This window comes from Blennius ocellaris (assembly GCF_963422515.1).
Source record: "Blennius ocellaris genome assembly, chromosome: 7".
Lineage (NCBI taxonomy): Eukaryota > Metazoa > Chordata > Actinopteri > Blenniiformes > Blenniidae > Blennius > Blennius ocellaris.
Window position 1 is genome coordinate 26,727,514 of NC_137656.1, and position 19,384 is coordinate 26,746,897.

The following is a 19,384-nucleotide window of genomic DNA, read 5'->3' on the forward strand; positions in this document are numbered from 1 at the left end:
TTTATCTATCTATCTATCTATCTATCTATCTATCTATCTATCTATCTATCTATCTATCTATCTATCTATCTATCTATCTATCTATCTATCTATCTATCTATCTATCTATCTATCTATCTATCTATCTATCTATCTATCTATCTATCTATCTATATATATATATTTATATGAGACAGGCTACGGATACCGCCTCAGGAACGGGGCCACGATCAGTCACCTCCTCTACATAGATGACATCAAGCTGTACGCCAAGAGAGAACGGGACATAGACTCCCTGATCCACACCACCAGGATCTACAGCAATGACATTGGGATGTCATTCGGGCTTGAGAAATGTAGTAGGATGGTAACAAAGTGAGGCAAGGTAGTCCACACTGAAGGGGTCTCACTCCCAGAAGGAACAATAGCAGACATTGAGGACAACCTTGAACAGGCAACAAGGAAAGCGGCAACGGCCAAATACCTCCAGCGAGTGAGGCAAGTCCTAAGAAGCCAGCTCAATGGCAAGAACAAGTCCAGGGCAATAAACAGCTACGCCCTGCCAGTGATCAGGAACCCTGCGGGTATAATAAGGTGGCCAAAGGAAGAGATACAGACCGCGGATGTTAATACACGAAAGCTCCTTACCATGCATGGTGGGTTCCATCCCAAATCCAGACCCTTGAGACTGTATGCTAGCCGTAAGGAAGGAGGCCGAGGACTAGTGAGCGTGAGAGCCACTATCCAGGATGAAACATCCAAGCTCCGTACATACATCAAGGACAGGGCTCCAACGGATGACATACTCAACGAAAGTCTCAGACAATGGCGAGATGAAGAGGTGCTGGAAGAGGGACCATCATGGGAGGACAAGCCCCTACATGGGATGTACCACCGGAACTTAACCGAAGTGGCTGATCTCAAGAAGTCCTACCATTGGCTAGAGAGGGCTGGCCTACAGGACAGCACAGAGGCCCTCATCCTGGCTGCACAGGAGCAGGCTCTGAGCACCAGAGCGATAGAAGCCCACATCTACCACACCAGACAAGACCCAAGGTGTAGACTGTGCAAAGAGGCACCTGAGACAATCCAGCACATAACTGCAGGGTGCAAGATGCTGGCTGGGAAAGCATACATGGAACGCCATAACCAAGTGGCTGCCATAGTGTACCCAAACATCTGTGCGGAGTATGGTCTGGAAACCCCAAGGTCACAGTGGGAGACCCCCCAAAGGTGGTGGAGAATGACCGAGCGAAGATTCTGTGGGACTTCCAGATACAGACAGACAGGATGGTAATGTAGAACCAACCAGACATCGTGGTGGTTGATAAAGGGCAGAGGAAAGCCGTGGTGGTGGATGTAGCAATACCAAGTGATGGTAACATCAGAAAGAAGGAACATGAGAAACTTGAGAAACACCAAGGGCTCAGAGAGGAGCTGGAGAGGGCTTGGAAGGTGAAGGTGACAGTAGTGCCCTCGGGGCAGTAACCCCCAAACTGGAGGAGTGGCTCCAGCAGATCCCTGGAACAACCTCGGACATCTCAGTCCAGAAAAGTGCAGTACTTGGAACAGCAAAGATACTGCGCAGGACCCTCAAGCGCCCAGGCCTCTGGTAGAGGACCCGAGCTTGGAATAGAAAAACAGGTGACCGCCCGTGGAGGGCGAGAGAGGAATTATATATATATATATATATATATATATATATATATATATATATATATATATATATATATATATATGTAGTTATTTATTATGATTATGTAATTATGAATTAAAACAATTAATCTAATTATCAATGTATATATGAAGGCGGAGGCTCGCAGGAAGCTGGTGAAGGGACAGTTAGAAGTAATTGATGTTTAAAGGTGACGCTGGCCCGTCAAGCCCTGCAGGCTTCAGTGTCTCCGGAGCTCCACAGTGTGAGCAGTTGTCCGTCGCCAGAGACCCTGTTGGACAATTTAGAGGGAATCCAGAGTGCAGAGAGCGATCACACACAGCGGCATCAATAATCACGATAAGTGTTTACACAGCGAGCTTTACACACTTTATTTTTACTTGTCTGATCAACTCTTGTCACTTAATGCTAACGTGCTAATGTGGCTCCACGTTCACATGCGATTGTGTTGTTCTTGAATTATGTTGTAATTTCAGTTGCTTTAGGGACTCCAGTTTACATTTCTGAGATGTTTTGATGGTTTAACACCTTAACAAGTCTGATGAGAAACTTTTTAGTTTAAAAATGCTGGAAAAACTCCAAATACATCACGTTTTCCAAGGTTTGACTAAGAGAGTGGGAAAAGTAACATTTTCCACTGTAAAACTGATGCTGTAAGTTCAAAAATCCTTCAAATTGGTCACTCATGTGTTTGAGGCCTAAAAATCCTATCAATGCCTGACTTGTGATGAACTGGAGGTCGTCTCCATGACAACACACATACACACACCTGCAGTTTTACTTTCTCACTATTACTGGTACGTTATTGGTCATTTTTCCACTATTATTGTTATTATTGCACACACACACACACACACACACACACACACACACACACACACACACACACACACACACACACACACACACACACACACACACACACACTTTAGAACTAAAAAGGGCCAGACAATCTCTCTTCTCTGAGATCATCACCAAACAGAAATAATGCTCGTACTCTGTTTAGTGTGGTGGACAGACTGATGTCCACCACTGATGTCTGACCTCACCATCAGTTCCTCCTGAACTAAAGTTCTACACTTTATTGTAAATTACACTAACACATTATTGAGTCCAGTTTACATTTCTGGTGTATTTTTAACACAGTAACAATACTGAAACTCCAAATCTACAATGTAGTTTAACTAGCAGAGTAGGAAAAGTGACATTTCACACTGTGTTTTCACTGTAGAAAACCTTAACGTTAAAAGTGTAATATATTAAGGTCTGACTGAGGTTCATGATTATTTGCTGAAGTCGACCTTTAATGGTAGTGTTAGATGGAGCCTAATTTTCTCATCTCCTCCGTCAGCTTTGAACACTCTTCCTCTTTGGAGCTCTCAGACAATGGCGGCACCAGCATCGTTGGCCTTGCCTCAGGAGGGAACGTCAATGAACGTCCCTATGCCAAACATCAACGACTTCATGGAGTCCATGGAGTCTATTCTGGGACAAGGAACCTTTGGTGTGGTTGTGAAGTGCTGGAGGGCAAGTGACTACAGACACGTGGCCGTCAAGATGCTCAAGAGAACGGCTAACAGCATCAGAGAAATTGAACAAGAAGTAGGAACTACAAGAATTTTATTTCTATTCCTTGATTTACTGATTCAATTCAAAATCACATCTGGAAATATGAACCCACATGATGGAGTGAATGTGTTCATCATGTATTCTCAGATTTCCATACTGGAAGAGGTGCGTCGGCTCGACCCTGACAAGTGCAACCTGGTTCGGTGGTATAGAGCCTTTGAAATACCAAGTCATTCATTTCTGGAGTTTGAGTGTTTGGACAAAAGTCTGCTGGACTTCATGAAAGAGAGGTGGTTCCGGCCGCTCCAACTGGAGGCCATCAGCTCCGTCGTCCAACAGGTACGTTCACTTTCATTCTTCTCCACATAAACCGGGTCAGAGGTGATATTGATGGAATGTAGTTCACATTATTAACTAGAATGGGCGCTCGGTAGAGTTCATACCTTCACCAAGGAACCGGGTGAGCATCGCTAGCAAGAATGTTCTAAGCTGGTATCGATGCTAACTCGGCAGGTCATGTCGCCACATCACTGTGTGAAACACTGAGCAGTGTCTCACACACACAAAGGTAATAATTATGACACAACCTGTTTTCAGGCCTCAACAGCACTCGTTCACCTCAAGAGTCTGGACATCATCCACGCCGACTTAAAGCTGGCGAACATCATGTTGGTGGACCAGAAATTGCAGCCGTACAAAGTCAAGGTGATTGACTTTGGCCTGGCACAGAAAATGTCAACTGCCAGACAAGGCTGCTGGATCCAGACGCTTCCATTCAGGTGAGTTCCTGCTCCACTAGTGGTGAACTCATCACATTCACACCAACATGAACCTTCAGATCTCTGTGAGGTTTTCATGGAGTCGTTGACGTTGTCGTGATTCTGACGTAGAGTAAATTGGATGTGCTGTCAGGAATGTGGAGACAGTGTTGGGAGAGAGTGTAAAGAGCTAATCTATCACCGGTTGTTTGATTTCCACCAGAGCTCCGGAGGTCATGTTGGCCCTCCCGTACACCACAGCTGTGGATGTGTGGTCCCTGGGCTGCATTGCAGCATTTCTCTACCTGGGAGCATTCCTGTACCCCGGCTGCTGTCAGTACGAAATGGTAATTTTGACCAACTTTTTCTTTTTTTAAGCACTTTGGATTTTTACCTTATTATTGTAGATAGTATATGAGAAGAAATAGAAAGCAATGTGGGTTTGTCACGTAATGTTCTGCTGTTTCTCCAGCTGAGAGACATCGTACAGACTCAGGGCCAGCCCCCAGACACACTGCTGGACATGGGACAGGCGACTCGCCAATATTTTATTAAGGACAGCAGGTCTCACTGCTGGAGGCTGAGGGTACGTCACATTTCCAGCCCTGTGATTAATCTTCTACATGATATTTCCTCTGTTTAGTTCTGACTTTGCATAAATCTCTTTGTTTGGTCTGTTTGCTGTGTGTTCAGAACCTCGTGGAGTACTTCAGGGGGCAAGTGTGTCCTTTTAAGGACAAAAGGGAGACCGTCTTTAAATCCCTGGATGACCTTCTGCATGTAAGTGGATTTTTTGTTTCACTGTAAAACCTCGAAGGGGAAGTTATCCATCACTCAAGATACAAGCTGACCTTCATTGTTGTTGCTTCTCATCCCAGCTCAGACCCAACCGCCCCAGCAGCCAGGTCAGCAGTGATCAGGTCACCATGTTGGTGGACCTGCTGAAGGGGACGCTGCAGAGAGGTTGATGCCTCATGAGGTGCTGCAGCATCCTTTCGTCACCAGGTGCCGCTGTGCTGTGCGGAACCCCAGTGCCCAGTAAGTAAACACCGCCACGTTAAAGCAGTTAGTGTTTTCAATATTTGAATAAAGTCAAGTGAATATTAATTTTACATTTACATGGAAGATGAATGTGGCTAATAGAAGGATTCCTTCATCTTTCAGTGCCACATCCAGCAGCCACAGCAGTGAGGCTGGTACCCGGTCCTCCGTCACCACGCACACCTGTATCACATCTGGAAAGAGGAAGAGGACCTCTGGGACAGAGACTTTTGAGCCTCAAAGAAAGAGGATGTGTTTCTCACCTGAGCAGTCGACGTCACCCCTGAAGCCAGCCTCCACACAAAAAAGAAAAAGACTGAAGATCCGTTATGAAAGTCCAAAGAAGAGGTCCAGACAGGAAGGACAATAAAAAAGACAATTATCCTCATGTTTCTTTCTTGTGAATCATTTTTTCCACAAGTTTGGACATAAATACCATAATTTCTGGACTATAAGCTACTTTTTTCACACACTTTGAATCCTTCAGCTTATAAAATGACGCGGCTAATTTATGGATTTCTAATGGCCTTTTTTTTAGTTTAACTCGACACCTTCTCCCACTCTAACGAAAAATCTCTCCACTCCAGAAGGTTCCTTCACCCACATGTTAAACTCCAGAAATGGCTGAGAACTTCACCAAACTTAAAGGCTCACAGCTAAAAATGATAGAAGATAGGAGGTAGAAGATATTCACATCTGAATCAAAGACAGGCCTGTCAACGGTTTAAAAGTAAAATCAAGTCTCCAGTTGAAAGTATGGTGACGTCACCTGAAAAGGGAGGATTGTTTGTGTGTTTTTCACTTGATTCTCTTGAATGGGAAAAAGTTTTTTGGAAACGGTTCGCCCAATCAGACCTTCTGATGTGTTGTGTGTCCGTGTTCCCAACAGAATAGCTACAGGCAGAACAAGCGGCGGAAGAAGAGAAATAAAAAATTAAAAAAGCAGTCGGAGGAATAATAATCTTTGCAGGACCTCATATAATTGTGTGTTATGAAGAAACCTCAGAACACAAACAGTTTCCTCGTCATATTCTGTAACAATGAGTTCCTTTCCTCTAAGGATAAACTCAGGGGTTTTGGTGGACTGGAGCTGCTTCAGCTTGAACATTTCAAACCGAGCAGGTTAGCTAGGTGACGACAGTGGCGGAGTTCAGAGACGCAAATGTTAAAACCTCCTTATCATGGCGAAACAAACAGGCAGTGGCACAACCACTCACCAAGCCAAAGTAAAAAAGAAATGTGCTTCTTTTAAGATGGAGTGGCTGTCGGAGTTTGTGCTAACAGAAGAACAAGTGATGAAACTGGGGGAGATTTGTTTCTTTTAGAGTAACTAAGGTCTGCTCTGCTAAACATGCAGCGACGCCGAAGCCTCCACAGCAGATTGTGAAAGAGGATTTAGTTTAATGAATCACATCTAAAACAGAATCCACAAATTGTCATTTGGATCAGCTGATGCACATGAAGTCAAAGCAAGAAGCAGAAGGAGCATCGACCTGGACAAAGTGTTCAACCATCGGAGACGAGAGAAGGACCGACGTGAAAAGGTACAATTATTATTATTATTATTATTATAATTTACAGGGACAATTTAAGTCACATTTATGGGTCGTAGAAATGCTAATAAAAAGCTGCAATTAGATATTTTACAGACAAAGAGTTACAGGAATAAACATTGTAAGACGAGCTACAGCACACATCCATCAGTCAATCAGTCAATTGTGCAAAATGTGAATGTTTTAATGTTTTAATGTGAACAAAAATGTCTCAAGTCTTCCAGAGCAGGACCCTCACCCAGACCAGAGCAGGACCCTCCCTCCCTCACCCAGACCAGAGCAGGACCCTCCCTCCCTCATCCAGACCAGAGCAGGACTTTCCCACTGACATATAACATACAAAGGTCAAATAAAATAACATTTAAGTCAGATTTGTGTTTATTCTAGTGTCATTTTTTGTGTGATAATTTCCATTTATGGATATATTAATCATTAAATGCTGTTACGACTAGATAATATATGAGTAGTAGAAATGCTAATTTAAAAAAAACTGTAATTTGATATTTTTCAGACAAAAGCTGTGTTTTGCAGTGTTGCAGGGCAGGGTGGGATTTCACATGGTCCAATAGAAGAAATTAACTATTGACCCAGAATAGTCGCCATCTTGTAAGTAGGATTTAAACCATCTTAGTGCAGTGAAAGAAATTCCCACCCAGTGTTCCAGTGGGTCCAGCAGGATTTTGTGGTCAACTGTATCCAAAGCAGCACTAAGACCCAGTCACAGTAAAAGTGAGACTCTGGAAGTGTCACTGCTCATGTAGACGTCGTTCAACACTTTAATCAAAGCTGTTTCACTGCTGAGCTTTGACCTAAACCCAGACTGGAAAACATGTAGCTCATTGTTTTGAAGCCATAAAAGCATTATTTGTGTCAAAACCACCTTTTCAATTATCTTACTTCAGAAAGAGAGGTTTGATATGTCTGTAGTTACTAATTACTGAAGTATCCAGATTACTCTTTTTAAAAGAGGTTTGATAACGGCTGTCTTTAGAGTTTTTTGGAGAAACACCCATCTGAAGAGAGCTGCGGACCATCTGGAGCTCAACAGTTAACAACATATTAAAAACCTCAGTGAGCAGAGTGTGGAGGCTGCATGTTGTGGGTTGGGGGTGTTGAACAATGTGGGTTGGTGCTGCTCAGTCTAACAGGTGATAGATAAACTGTTAGATTAGACAGAACCTCTCTGTGTGGAGGCTCAGCTGTTCCAGCCAGAAAGCCTGATCTGGGTCATTTTATGGGTAAAATAGGATGAAAATCATGACAAGATGCATTTGACAACAGTTCAGGAGGAACTGATGGTGAGTCTGTCCACCACACTAAACAGAGTACGAGCATTATTTCTGTTTGGTGATGATCTCAGAGAAGAAAGATTGTCTGGTCCTTTTTAGTTCTAGGTTATACATGTGAAGCGTTTCTTTGTAGACGTCATAATGAAGGTGGAGCACCTGCGCTCTGCACTGTCTTTGTTGGAGATTATCAATGGGACACGTGGCAGTGCAAAGCACTACACCTCCAGAGACAGAGTCTATACAGTTCATGTAGAAATGCTAATTTAGAACATGAAGTGAGTCCTCCTGTGGGTTAATCTTTAAATCGTTTTGAATAAAGCTGCCACATGAAGTGAATGGACATTTTGAATTATTCATCATATTCACAACAACTATTTTGTCTCTTAAAACGTTGGTACGTTGTTGGCAGGATTCGAACCTGCGAGGGGAAACCCCAATGGATTTCAAGTCCATCGCCTTAACCTCTCGGCCACAACAACCTGTCTGCCTCATCATTCCATCAATCCAGCAGTAGAGTACTAGCTTGTACTAATATTTGTAGAAACTTGTATTTTTATTATGTATTGTCTGAAACTCAAATCTGTTCAATTTTGCTCATATTTCTATCTTAAAGTCAGATTCTTAGTCCCTGTGAAAATTTCAAAAGTAATAAATACCATAAATATCTAATTGTTGAAACATTGAAACTAATATTTGGTCAAGATCTGTACCTCTCATAAACACAGTCATGTGTGTAATAACATTTTTGAACCACCAGGGGGACACCTCGCCTTCATGGTGACTGATCACTGCACTCGATCTGCAACAGGATTTGCACCAACAGTATTTCTTTCCGGGAGGGGGGGGTGACTACGATGAAACAGAATTAATTGGATGTGAAAACTATTAATAGTTTAACTTTTTAGTTCTTTGAATTGAATTCATTGTAAATGTAATGGAGATCAATGAATATACATAGAATTATGTTTCCAGAACCATTGGTGTAACAACAGGAGCACAACTGTATGTATGAAGACTTACCAGATATGACATAAATTAACCCTTTGTTGCCCATGCATCTTAGATTATAAAATGAAAGAAAGGAGACATTGAAATAGCAACCGTCCAGTTAGTGTGGTGGTTATTTGTTCTGGAGGGGAGGAACCATGTGCTTTAACGTGTGTGATCCGTGTGTTTGACCTTCCTCAGGTCAGTGGACAGAAGACATGTCCCTGGTCTCTTTTCAGTCCCAGTGTGCTCAGTATCTTTCATTTTCCTCCTTGACGTTCACTTTGTCTACATCCTGCTCAGTTCTCAGAATCGTCTCAGGTCGTCTTTCAGCTCTGAGTGAAGTGACCATTGTGTCCAGAACAGCTGACTGGACCTCCAGACTCATGATGGTTGATCTCAGGATCCTCAGACAGGTTTATTAGTGGTTGTGAGCTGTTAGAAAATACTGTGGCATTGTAGGAGAGACCTCTTTGTTTCCTGTTCCAGGTTTGGCTCTCAGTTTCCGGCCCACAGTTGCATTACTAAAACAGTGGCGGTGGTCAATAGAGGGCGCCGGAGCGCAGCCCCCACTGGTGGAAGCAAGGGGAATGTTTAAAAAAAAAAAAAAAAATTTTTTTTAATAATATATATGAAATATGTGAATAAACTGTAATACTGTCAAAATTTGTTTATGCCAACAAACTAACAAAGGGCCCTGAGGAAACCTCTGAGGAGGCGGGGCTTAGTAGCCATCTGACCAATCACTGATAAACACCAGAGTGACTGACATGAAGTCAAACCAATCAGCATCATTTCATATCAGCTAGTTAAATCGTCCCTGGCTCAGTGATTGGCTGAAAGCCAGTTCTCATTTGTGCTCGTGGGTCATGAGATGTTGAGATGAAGACAAGTGGCGAGTCTCTGATTATTAACTCTGTCACTTCTCTTCTAATTTACTGTTAGAAAGAAGACATTTGGCTGAAAAGCTGCAGGCCAGGTGCAACTTTCTCCAGTATAGTTATTTTTTAATGCAGAAATGTGTTCAGCATTTTTCAAATGTGTCCAGGTTGGTTAATGTTTATAAATGTTAAGCTATTGTCATATTTTTTAATGACTGGAAAGAAAAAAGCTGTTTATTTTGCACTTCTCGTTTTGAGGTTTCTTTCAAAGAATTCCATATGATAATGTATGCTCATGACCATAGCGCCACCTATTGGTAAGAGAAAGTGTAAGGAATTATATTTTCACATACCATGGCCCCAAACTTTGTGACATCATCCTTGAAACTGGACAGGAACAAACATTACTCACCTTTGTAAAGCTGAAGTCAGAGTTTAAAACTGTTGGGTACCGTTTAGGGATGTAGATAAATAATTGTGGAGGCTCTACATCTTGCTTAGGGTCGATCTCGAAGTGCTTCCGTATCTTCGAAGTTTTTTTTTTTTTTTTTTTTGTCTTTTCTGAGTTTTTTCCCCTGACCGACCGATACCGACGCCGTGAAGTTTGTTCTTTCTCGGCAGCCGTAGGCGACGTCAGAGATAAACAGTGTTAGCCACAGTTAGCTGCTAGCAAGAAGCCAACATGGGTTTTACTTTATACTCTCTGATTCAGGCTGCGATCCTCTGCGTCAATGCCGTCGCTGTGTTACACGAAGAGAGGTTTCTCAGTAAAAGTGAGTTGATTTAATTAACTATTCTTTATTTGTTTGAGAATATTCGCGAAGGTGTTGTTAGCCGTGAGCTGGGCTAATGCTAAGAAAGCATTTAAAGTCACTGTTGTACGTGTGTGGTTGGAGAGTTTTCATTGTGAACGACAAGGATTTTGAGTTTTTTGAGACAGAGCGAGTCACAGTGTGTCTGTTTGTTCAGTCGGGTGGGGAGTGGACCAGAGTGTCGGAGGATTTGGGGACGAACCAGGGGTCAAAGTGCAGCTGATGAACCTGGTCCGATCAGTGAGGACCGTCATGAGAGGTACACGCACACGCACACGCACGGAGTCCACGGATAACTCGTCCACGACTAATTTTTTTCAGCGTTATTAATTGGAAGGGTTTCCAAGTATATTTGACAAATTTGGAAGGATCATTAAGTGTATTTAAGACAAAAACACAATATCTATACTTCATTATGAATCAGTCTTTATGGCATATCACAGGAGGGATACATATACAAATGTACAGGTTTACAGTAATCACAGTAAATGTGTCACAGTATGTAGAGATGTTGGGCTTGGGAAAGTGTTTTTCTGTGTGAGGGGAACGAGAGAAACTGAGCCATATGATGCTATACAATATGATAATTCTATAAAATATCAATTAGAAGTCATATGTAAAAGTACATTGTACAGGATTTATTTTCTCAAAGAAATTCAGAAATCTCATCCATGGACTTCTTGTAGAGTTGTCCTACAACACACACACACACACACACACACACACACACACAATCAATCTCCTCCTTCACTCCATCCATGAATCTTCTCTGTCTTCCCCTTTTCCTCCTGTTCAACTAGAGCTGCTTAATTAGTGGACTTTTAATGGTGATTATGATTTTGGCTCCAGACGATGTCAAAATTCCTCTGCAGGAGGAAAAATGATGACGTTGTAGAGCTGATGAATGGGAGTGGGAGGTTCAGCAAGGAACTTTAAACTTTATCCTCCATGAATCCACACTTCTCTTTCTTTCTCTCTCTCTCTCGCTCTCTCGCTCTCTCGCTCTCGCTCTCTCTCCCCAACATGAGAGCACAGCGCCACACACTGGTACACCAAAATACTACCGACCGGAAACCCCGCCTCTCTACAAAATAAAGATCCCCACTGTGGTGATCAGTTAAGGTCATAGTTCACCCAGTTAGTGTGGGGTGGTGGGGACCTTTATTTTGTAGAGTGGAAGTAGTTTCGTTGTTCCACCGTGTGTGCGCTCTGTTGGAGATATGAGAGAAGAAAAAGAGAGAAAAGAAAAGCGTTTCTGAGAAGTGTGTTCGAATGGAGAATAAAGTTTGGAATTCTTTGCTGAACATTCCCCGTCCGACTCCCGCTCATTGGCTCTACACCTCCAACATTTTATGTTGGAACAATTTATCAAAGTATTTATGTTGAAGTATATCTATCTCTTATTGTATTTTATTTATTCATTGTTTTAAAAAGGTTGAGTGCAGTACAACAGTTTATATTTTACTACTACATTACAAGATATTTTTATATATTTAACAGGAGAGTCTTTTTTTTTTAACATGTTCAATAAATGCTTTTCCAAATTCAAAGACATAATTGTGTAAATAATCATGATTTCAATATTGCCCAAAATAATTGTGATTATGATTTTTTTCCATAATGAAGCAGCCCTACGGTCAACCTAGAACCTCTCAAAGTCTTGACCTCTGACCTGATGGACTTGTGCCACTGTCTCCAGTCGGTCTCCAACCAATCGATCAAATCAATAGCAGTTCTCAATAATGTAAACGCTACAATTTATCAAATTACATTTTATGTTACAAAAGTTGTAACATAAGATGTTATTTTGAATATAACACCCGTTGGTGTACTCATCTCTGAACCAATAGTCTTCACCGCTTGTGCCTCTAACGTCTCCTCTTCAGAAATGGCTGACATCAGAAAGCCTTTCCTGACTGAGCGTTCTGTCTCGCCGTGTCCCACAGTGCCGCTGATCGCTGTGAATTCAGTCTGCATTGTGCTGCTTCTTCTGTTTGGATGAAAAGCAGCGAGTGATTGAAGCAGTTTGCCGTCAGGAGAACGTCTCCGTCGTCTCAGGAGGGCCTGTGAAGACACTGGATGGCCTGAGCACACAGAGCACCGGGCTTTATTGCCGAGTCCGGTGTTTTAGTGACAGGTTTATTACACATGACACAATTTTGAATAAGCAAATGAATTGTTGAATAATTTTCAGTTTTCAAACATTTAAGCAATACAGAAAATGTTGGTCAGAATTTTACAGTCGACGAATGTGAAATGTTTGAGTCATGCCTCAAATTATGTAAATGACATTAAATATGTGTGTAAATACTGAGAATAAAAACTTTCTAAGGACTTCAGCTGGTGTGTGGATCGGTTTTGTTCATTTCACATAAAGACACACACACACACACACACACACACACACACACACACACACACACACACACACACACACACACACACACACACACACACACACACACACACACACACACACACACACACACACACACACACAGTGCCCTACTGTCCAGATGGAATCACTATTAACAGACCGTCACACTCTTGTGATGCCACTGAGCTCCTTTCCAACCCCAAAACAAATAAAACCACAGCTGGTAAAACCAAAGCTTTAGTATTTCATATTTATTATCAAGTTAATCCTCTGAACTCCAAAAAGTGAAATAGTTGTTCAAACATTGAAGTATACAAATGTATTAAATGCAGGAATAACTACATTTTATACAATCTACATAATAGCAGGTTCTTGGTAAATCAAACGTACATAAATAAGCTAAATATACGTTATATACATTTTTATTTTGTTTGATAACGTTCATTGTCACAACATCATGTGTATAAGTGGTAAATGGATTTCTCTTTTCCACCATGTAAGTAGTCCCCAAAGTGCTGTACACTGTTAATCACATTCACACACCAATGGAGGCCGAACACTCAGCCCACCCACTGGGGAAAGTGTGGGGTTCAGGGTCTTGCTCAAGGACACCTTGGCATGTGGAGATGGTTTTAACCAGCAACCTTCCAATGAGGAGACAACCGCTCTTCCAAACCGAGTCACAGCCGCCCCACAACAGAATATATCACTGGATGACATGGCAGGGCCTGTCTCTGTCAACTGGACACATTCTGACAAGTAGAAGTTTTCAGATTGGATTTCACTAATGCAACTAGACGTTTTCAGATTAAACCGATCTTGAATTGTTTGGAATGTTTATCACATTTCTAAGCTTTTAGGGATTGTATTTAAAACACAACAGCTGAGTGCTTTGACTTTCACTGGATGATAATATTACATGACTTCCTCTGTACAAGAAGTGGAATGAGTCTGTGGAAACTTTTTTTACTGAAAATTTTAAATTAATTGTAATCACAAATGAAATAATGAAACTACTCTCTTGATAAATAAGTAATACTTTGAGGTAGTTTCACACCTAATAACGATGTATGCAATTATACATTTACGTCTAAAAGAAATATATAAAGTGCTTTTGGATTTAGAAATTTCAAAAACAAAGCGAATAAACAAGCCAATAGAAATTCAATACGTTGCGAATAGTCGAAACTGAGTGCATTGTCCCTCCGCGCTCGCCGTACTCAGATATTCCTGCGGGACTAAACCTCAAAGTTTGACTCTCATGAGTGAAAGACTTCCTCGGTCATGGAGAACGTGCACAGTTGCGTCATAGCGTCGCTCTCCTTATTTTCTGTGTATTTAGTTTATGTTCACGTTTACCGCGCGCACACGGCGTTAAAATCGAGCGTCCTCCACAGCGACAGATTTCCGAGTTCTGCGTATCTCTGCGTCAAATACGTCCTCAGAGCGTGCACACGCACGCCGGGACGCGTGTACGCAGCCGCAGAGACGCGTCACGTGGTTTACACGTTGCTCAACTGCAGGTGAGGAAGTAACGAAGTAACTGCTACAAGTCATGAAGTAATTTCCAAAATAAGATACAATGTAGCATCCTGCTGCACATAATGAAGTAATGTACGAAGTAGTGTCCTGCTGTCGGTAACAAAGTAACATACTGCTACAGGTAACAATACAGAATACTGGTACAGGTAACAATACAAAATACTGCTACAGGTAACAATACGAAATACAAAGTAACATACTGCTACAGGTAACAATACAAAATACAAAGTAACATACTGCTACAGGTAACAATACGAAATACTGCTACAGGTAACAATACGAAATACAAAGTAACATACTGCTACAGGTAACAATACAAAATACTGCTACAGGTAACAATACAAAATACAAAGTAACATACTGCTACAGGTAACAATACAGAATACTGGTACAGGTAACAATACAAAATACAAAGTAACATACTGCTACAGGTAACAATACAGAATACTGCTACAGGTAACAATACAAAATACTGCTACAGGTAACAATACAAAATACTGGTACAGGTAACAATACAAAATACAAAGTAACATACTGCTACAGGTCACAATACAGAATACTGCTACAGGTAACAATACAAAATACTGCTACAGGTAACAATACAAAATACAAAGTAACATACTGCTACAGGTCACAATACAGAATACTGCTACAGGTAACAATACAAAATACTGCTACAGGTAACAATACAGAATACAAAGTAACATACTGCTACAGGTAACAATACAAAATACTGCTACAGGTAATACAAAATACAAAGTAACATACTGCTACAGGTCACAATACAGAATACTGCTACAGGTAACAATACAAAATACTGCTACAGGTAACAATACAGAATACAAAGTAACATACTGCTACAGGTAACAATACAAAATACTGCTACAGGTAACAATACAAAATACAAAGGAACATACTGCTACAGGTAACAATACAGAATACAAAGGAACATACACATTAATGTTCTGCTGCACATAACAAAGTTATGTATGAATTAATGGACCATCTAACGCTGCTACAGGTAAAAAAAGTAACGTACAAGGTAACATCTTGCTGCAAGTGACAAAGTAATGCATGAAGTATTGTACAAAGTGTGTGTGTGTGTGTGTGTGTGTGTGTGTGTGTGTGTGTGTGTGTGTGTGTGTGTGTGTGTGTGTCAGGCTGCAGCCTCCCGTGCTGCGGCTCTTCTGCAGCGCTGCAGGTTACGGCTGGGATTACCCGGACTCGGAGCACAGAGACGTCCCACTGAGCTTCCCGGAGTTCCTCTGCAGCAGACTGATGCTCGTCCTGCTCACTGACGCTAACTTCAGACTCAGCCCAGCAGGTGAAACACTAATCCTTTGTCTTCTCTTACTAATGAGGCGGCGTAGGCACACACATCTGACTCAGAGTGATTTTGATATTCTCACTAGTTGTACTTGACAACAATTTTTCACAATACTAATGTCAGTTGGAAAATATTTGAGGGCTAAGAGATGCAAAATGACCAAAATGTGACACAAAGCAGATAAAACAAAATGAAATGAGCTCAAAAGATATAAAAATGAAAAAAAGTGTCCAAATGAAATACAAAAAGATAGAGATGGGCAAATGAAGCCTTGTGAACCTTTTGAGGCTTCTTCCTGATTGTACCGAAAAAAGATTCAAAGCTCCAAAGCCTCAAACGAAGGCCAAAACCAGTGACATCGAGTGGTCTACTACAATTATAGCAGCAATGGACCTCCAAATGATTCACGCATAGATTCCAGTTCCAACACAAATGCAGTAAAGTCACGACTAAGCAGTTGTGTCTTCATTCGAAGAATCATTGTTCTCACATGAAAGTGTTACTGTATATTGACAATTGACTAATAAAATGTCACCTGTAATGACTTAAAAGTGGGACTGGGTTTGTGTGAATATTGGTGAATATATGGGATTGTGCTTGTGCTACAAGGGAATTATTATTATGTGTGCATAAGGGAAATGTGCTTGGGGACTTTATTTTTGTGCACTTTTTATCCCCCGCCGTGGCTGATAGGCCCCGAAGGGGGATCTTGAAACAGTCTCCGTACGTCCGTCCGTTCGAACGTTTCTACCTATATCTCGGCAACCCCTGGGCCCACAGTGACCAAACTTCACATGTGGATACATCTCAGAGGAGGAAGGGACACTATGGTGACCTTGACCTAATTTGCATATTAAGTAGGTCATAGGGTCACGAAGTGCTTAAAAACACATTGTGGGCTCTGGAGGCCTAGGTTTTTGAGCTAGGGCTCTGAAATTTTATACACACATGATACACACTCCAGGGATAACCTCCAGTACACCAAGTGACCTGACCTTGACCTTGAAGATTGGTAGGGTCTGAAGTTTGCTCGTCATGGTTGCACAATACATGTATTTTCATATAAACATTTCTCCTCATTTCTCAGCAGTTCCTGGGCCCACAGTCACCAAACTTTACACATGGACACTCCACCTGGGGAGAAGGGGCACCATGGTGACCAGGACCTCATTTGCATATCAGGTCACAGGGTCACTAAGTGCATAAAAACACCTTTTGGGCTCTGGAGACGTATTTTGACATAGCTTATGAAGAAGACCTTTCAGATTCTACATAATTATCTACTAGGACCCATGGAACACCCTCTAGTGTACCAAGTGTGCTGCCTTAGAGCTGCTTTGTGAGAAAATATAAAGCCCTCCGGCGGGGGATTAGCCGAGCAACGGCCTTCTTGTTTTTTTTTTTATTCAAAAACAAAGTCTGTTCGATTGTGCTCGGCTTTAAGCGGCTTCTTCTTTGGCTGACGATCTCGCCAGCCTTCGAAAAGATTCTCTCACATGGTACTGAGGATGCTGGCGTGGAAAGATATTGCATCGCCACTGTGAAAAGGTGTGGGTGTGCAGTTTTTTTGGAGCAGCCAATATTTTAATGGGTCCTCTGATCTGGGCAGCAGTTTGTCCTTCAGATATCTGGATAAAGTAAAGAAAAAATATAACATCAGTATCATTTCAGCAAGAGATGAATACAAAACAAAATATGAAAAGTAAACTAAAAAAATGTTTACCTCTGGACCTCTGCAATTGCACTGGCGGTGCAGTTTGATGGCCGCTGTGCCTCCATGTGGCGTCCAGCAGGTCCCTGTTGGTTTGACTGGACGGACCCTCTGCAGGCGGCAGTGGCAGAGCTGGCTCAGGCATCACATTAGCACATTCCCTGGTGAGCCTTTCCACCGCTGCCTGACAGTTTGATGTGCTACACAATCCCACCTCTTTAAATCTAGGGTCAAGTGATGTTGCAAGCGTTAGTGAAGAAACGTTTTCCAGCATGGCACATTTCTCTGGCAGGTTTGTGTTTATGTTCTGGACGAGGTTCCTGGCGGTGTGGCGTGTTACTGAAGCACACTGTCTGGAAATTTGGTGCTTCAGCGTTTTTACACTTGGGATGACTTTTGATCCAGAGACCCTCTTCTCAGTGGACATTTCTTCTGTGGCCTGGTGGAAGGAAGAGAGGACTGTGATGCATTGATTTATGCTTTCATTATCCTCTGCGGAAAACGGCAAGAGTGGGGCGTTGAGGCTGCTGAGTGCTGCACCCAGAGGCTCCGTCAGCTCATACCGCCGCTGGAGCATTGAGAATGTGCTGTTCCAGCCGGTGTCCACCTCCTGTACAAGTCTGTGCTCTGGTCGGCCCGTCTGTCGCTGTATTTCACACAGCTTTGCTTTTGCTGATGTGCTCGATTTGAAATGTCCAACAATTTTACGAGCCCTGGTGCGAATGTCATCCAGTTCCGGTGTCTGCGTCAGTGATTTCTTTACCACCAGATTTAACATGTGGGCAAAACAGTTCACATGACGCATTAATTAAAATTGGCAGAAGCGATCATGTTCGGTGCTGCGTCTGTGACTAGACACCTCACCTTGTTCCTAATTCCCCACTCTGCCGTTAGAGTAACTTTGGCCTCTGCAATCTGTGCTGCAGTGTGGGAGCGTGGGAAGTGCTTGACACCAAGTAGGACCGTTTGGAGCTGGACCTCTTCAGTGAGGAAGTGTCCAGTCACTGCCAAGTAGGCATCCATGTTAATGGATGTCCACAGTTAAACAGATAGTGGACGCCTTCGAAACTTCTGCCACAGCCTGGTTGTGGGTGGACTTGTATTTGGACTCCAACATGTGTTTCAGGGCCTTCCTCCCTGGGAGGGTGTATGTTGGATCCAGGAGGTGGACAAAGGCCCCAAAGCCTTCATTCTCCACCACAGACAGGCTGTGTATCCTTAACAATGAGGTTCAGCAAGGCCTCATCCAGCTGTTGCTTCCTGGACACTGATGAAAGAAAAATATTTAGGTTACATGTGTGCAACTATTAAGTCTTATTTTGATTCAACAGTAGACTAGGTTGTATTGATCATTTACATACCAGAAGGGTCAGCCGGGTTCGCTTCAGCTGAGGTGCGAGGCTCAGAAGTTGCTGCATGCTCATGCTTGGCACGAAGATGCCGCAACATAGAGGAGGTGTTGTTTCCATACACCAACTCTCGTGGGCATATGAGGCACTGAACCTATATACATTTTAAAAAACCATTAAGAAATATTGAAACAGTCAAGATAATATGAAATTATTACAATATCATAACATTCATTAATTTTCTCTATATTATATTCTTAGAAGTGTCACGGGCAGATATTATGCAATACCGTATAAAGTAAATTACATGAGACTATGTTTATTATCATTATTATAATATAAAACACCTACCTTGGTGGGTGACACCAGGTCAAAGTGTTCCCGTTCACGGGATCGCTTTCTTCCACTCGGATTCTCCGTCACTCAAGGCAAGTCGTCGCTGCCAAAGGTCTCAGAACGCAATGAAGCAGGGGGAACGCTGGGAATCTCGCGTCTCGTTATAACGAGTGAAGTCCCGCCAAACTTTAGAATCAG

General features: G+C 42.3%; 1 protein-coding gene across 1 annotated transcript; it reads left to right on the plus strand.

The window, feature by feature from the left end:
* The first annotated feature begins 10,370 nt into the window (after positions 1-10,370).
* On the plus strand, positions 10,371-12,878 carry LOC308132049 (immediate early response 3-interacting protein 1-like). The gene is made up of 3 exons (XM_080498991.1): positions 10,371-10,505; positions 10,702-10,803; positions 12,491-12,878. The coding sequence occupies exons 1-3, from the start codon at positions 10,415-10,417 to the stop codon at positions 12,544-12,546; spliced, it is 249 nt and encodes an 82-aa protein (XP_080355117.1). The 5' UTR covers positions 10,371-10,414; the 3' UTR covers positions 12,547-12,878.
* Positions 12,879-19,384: the final 6,506 nt, after the last annotated feature.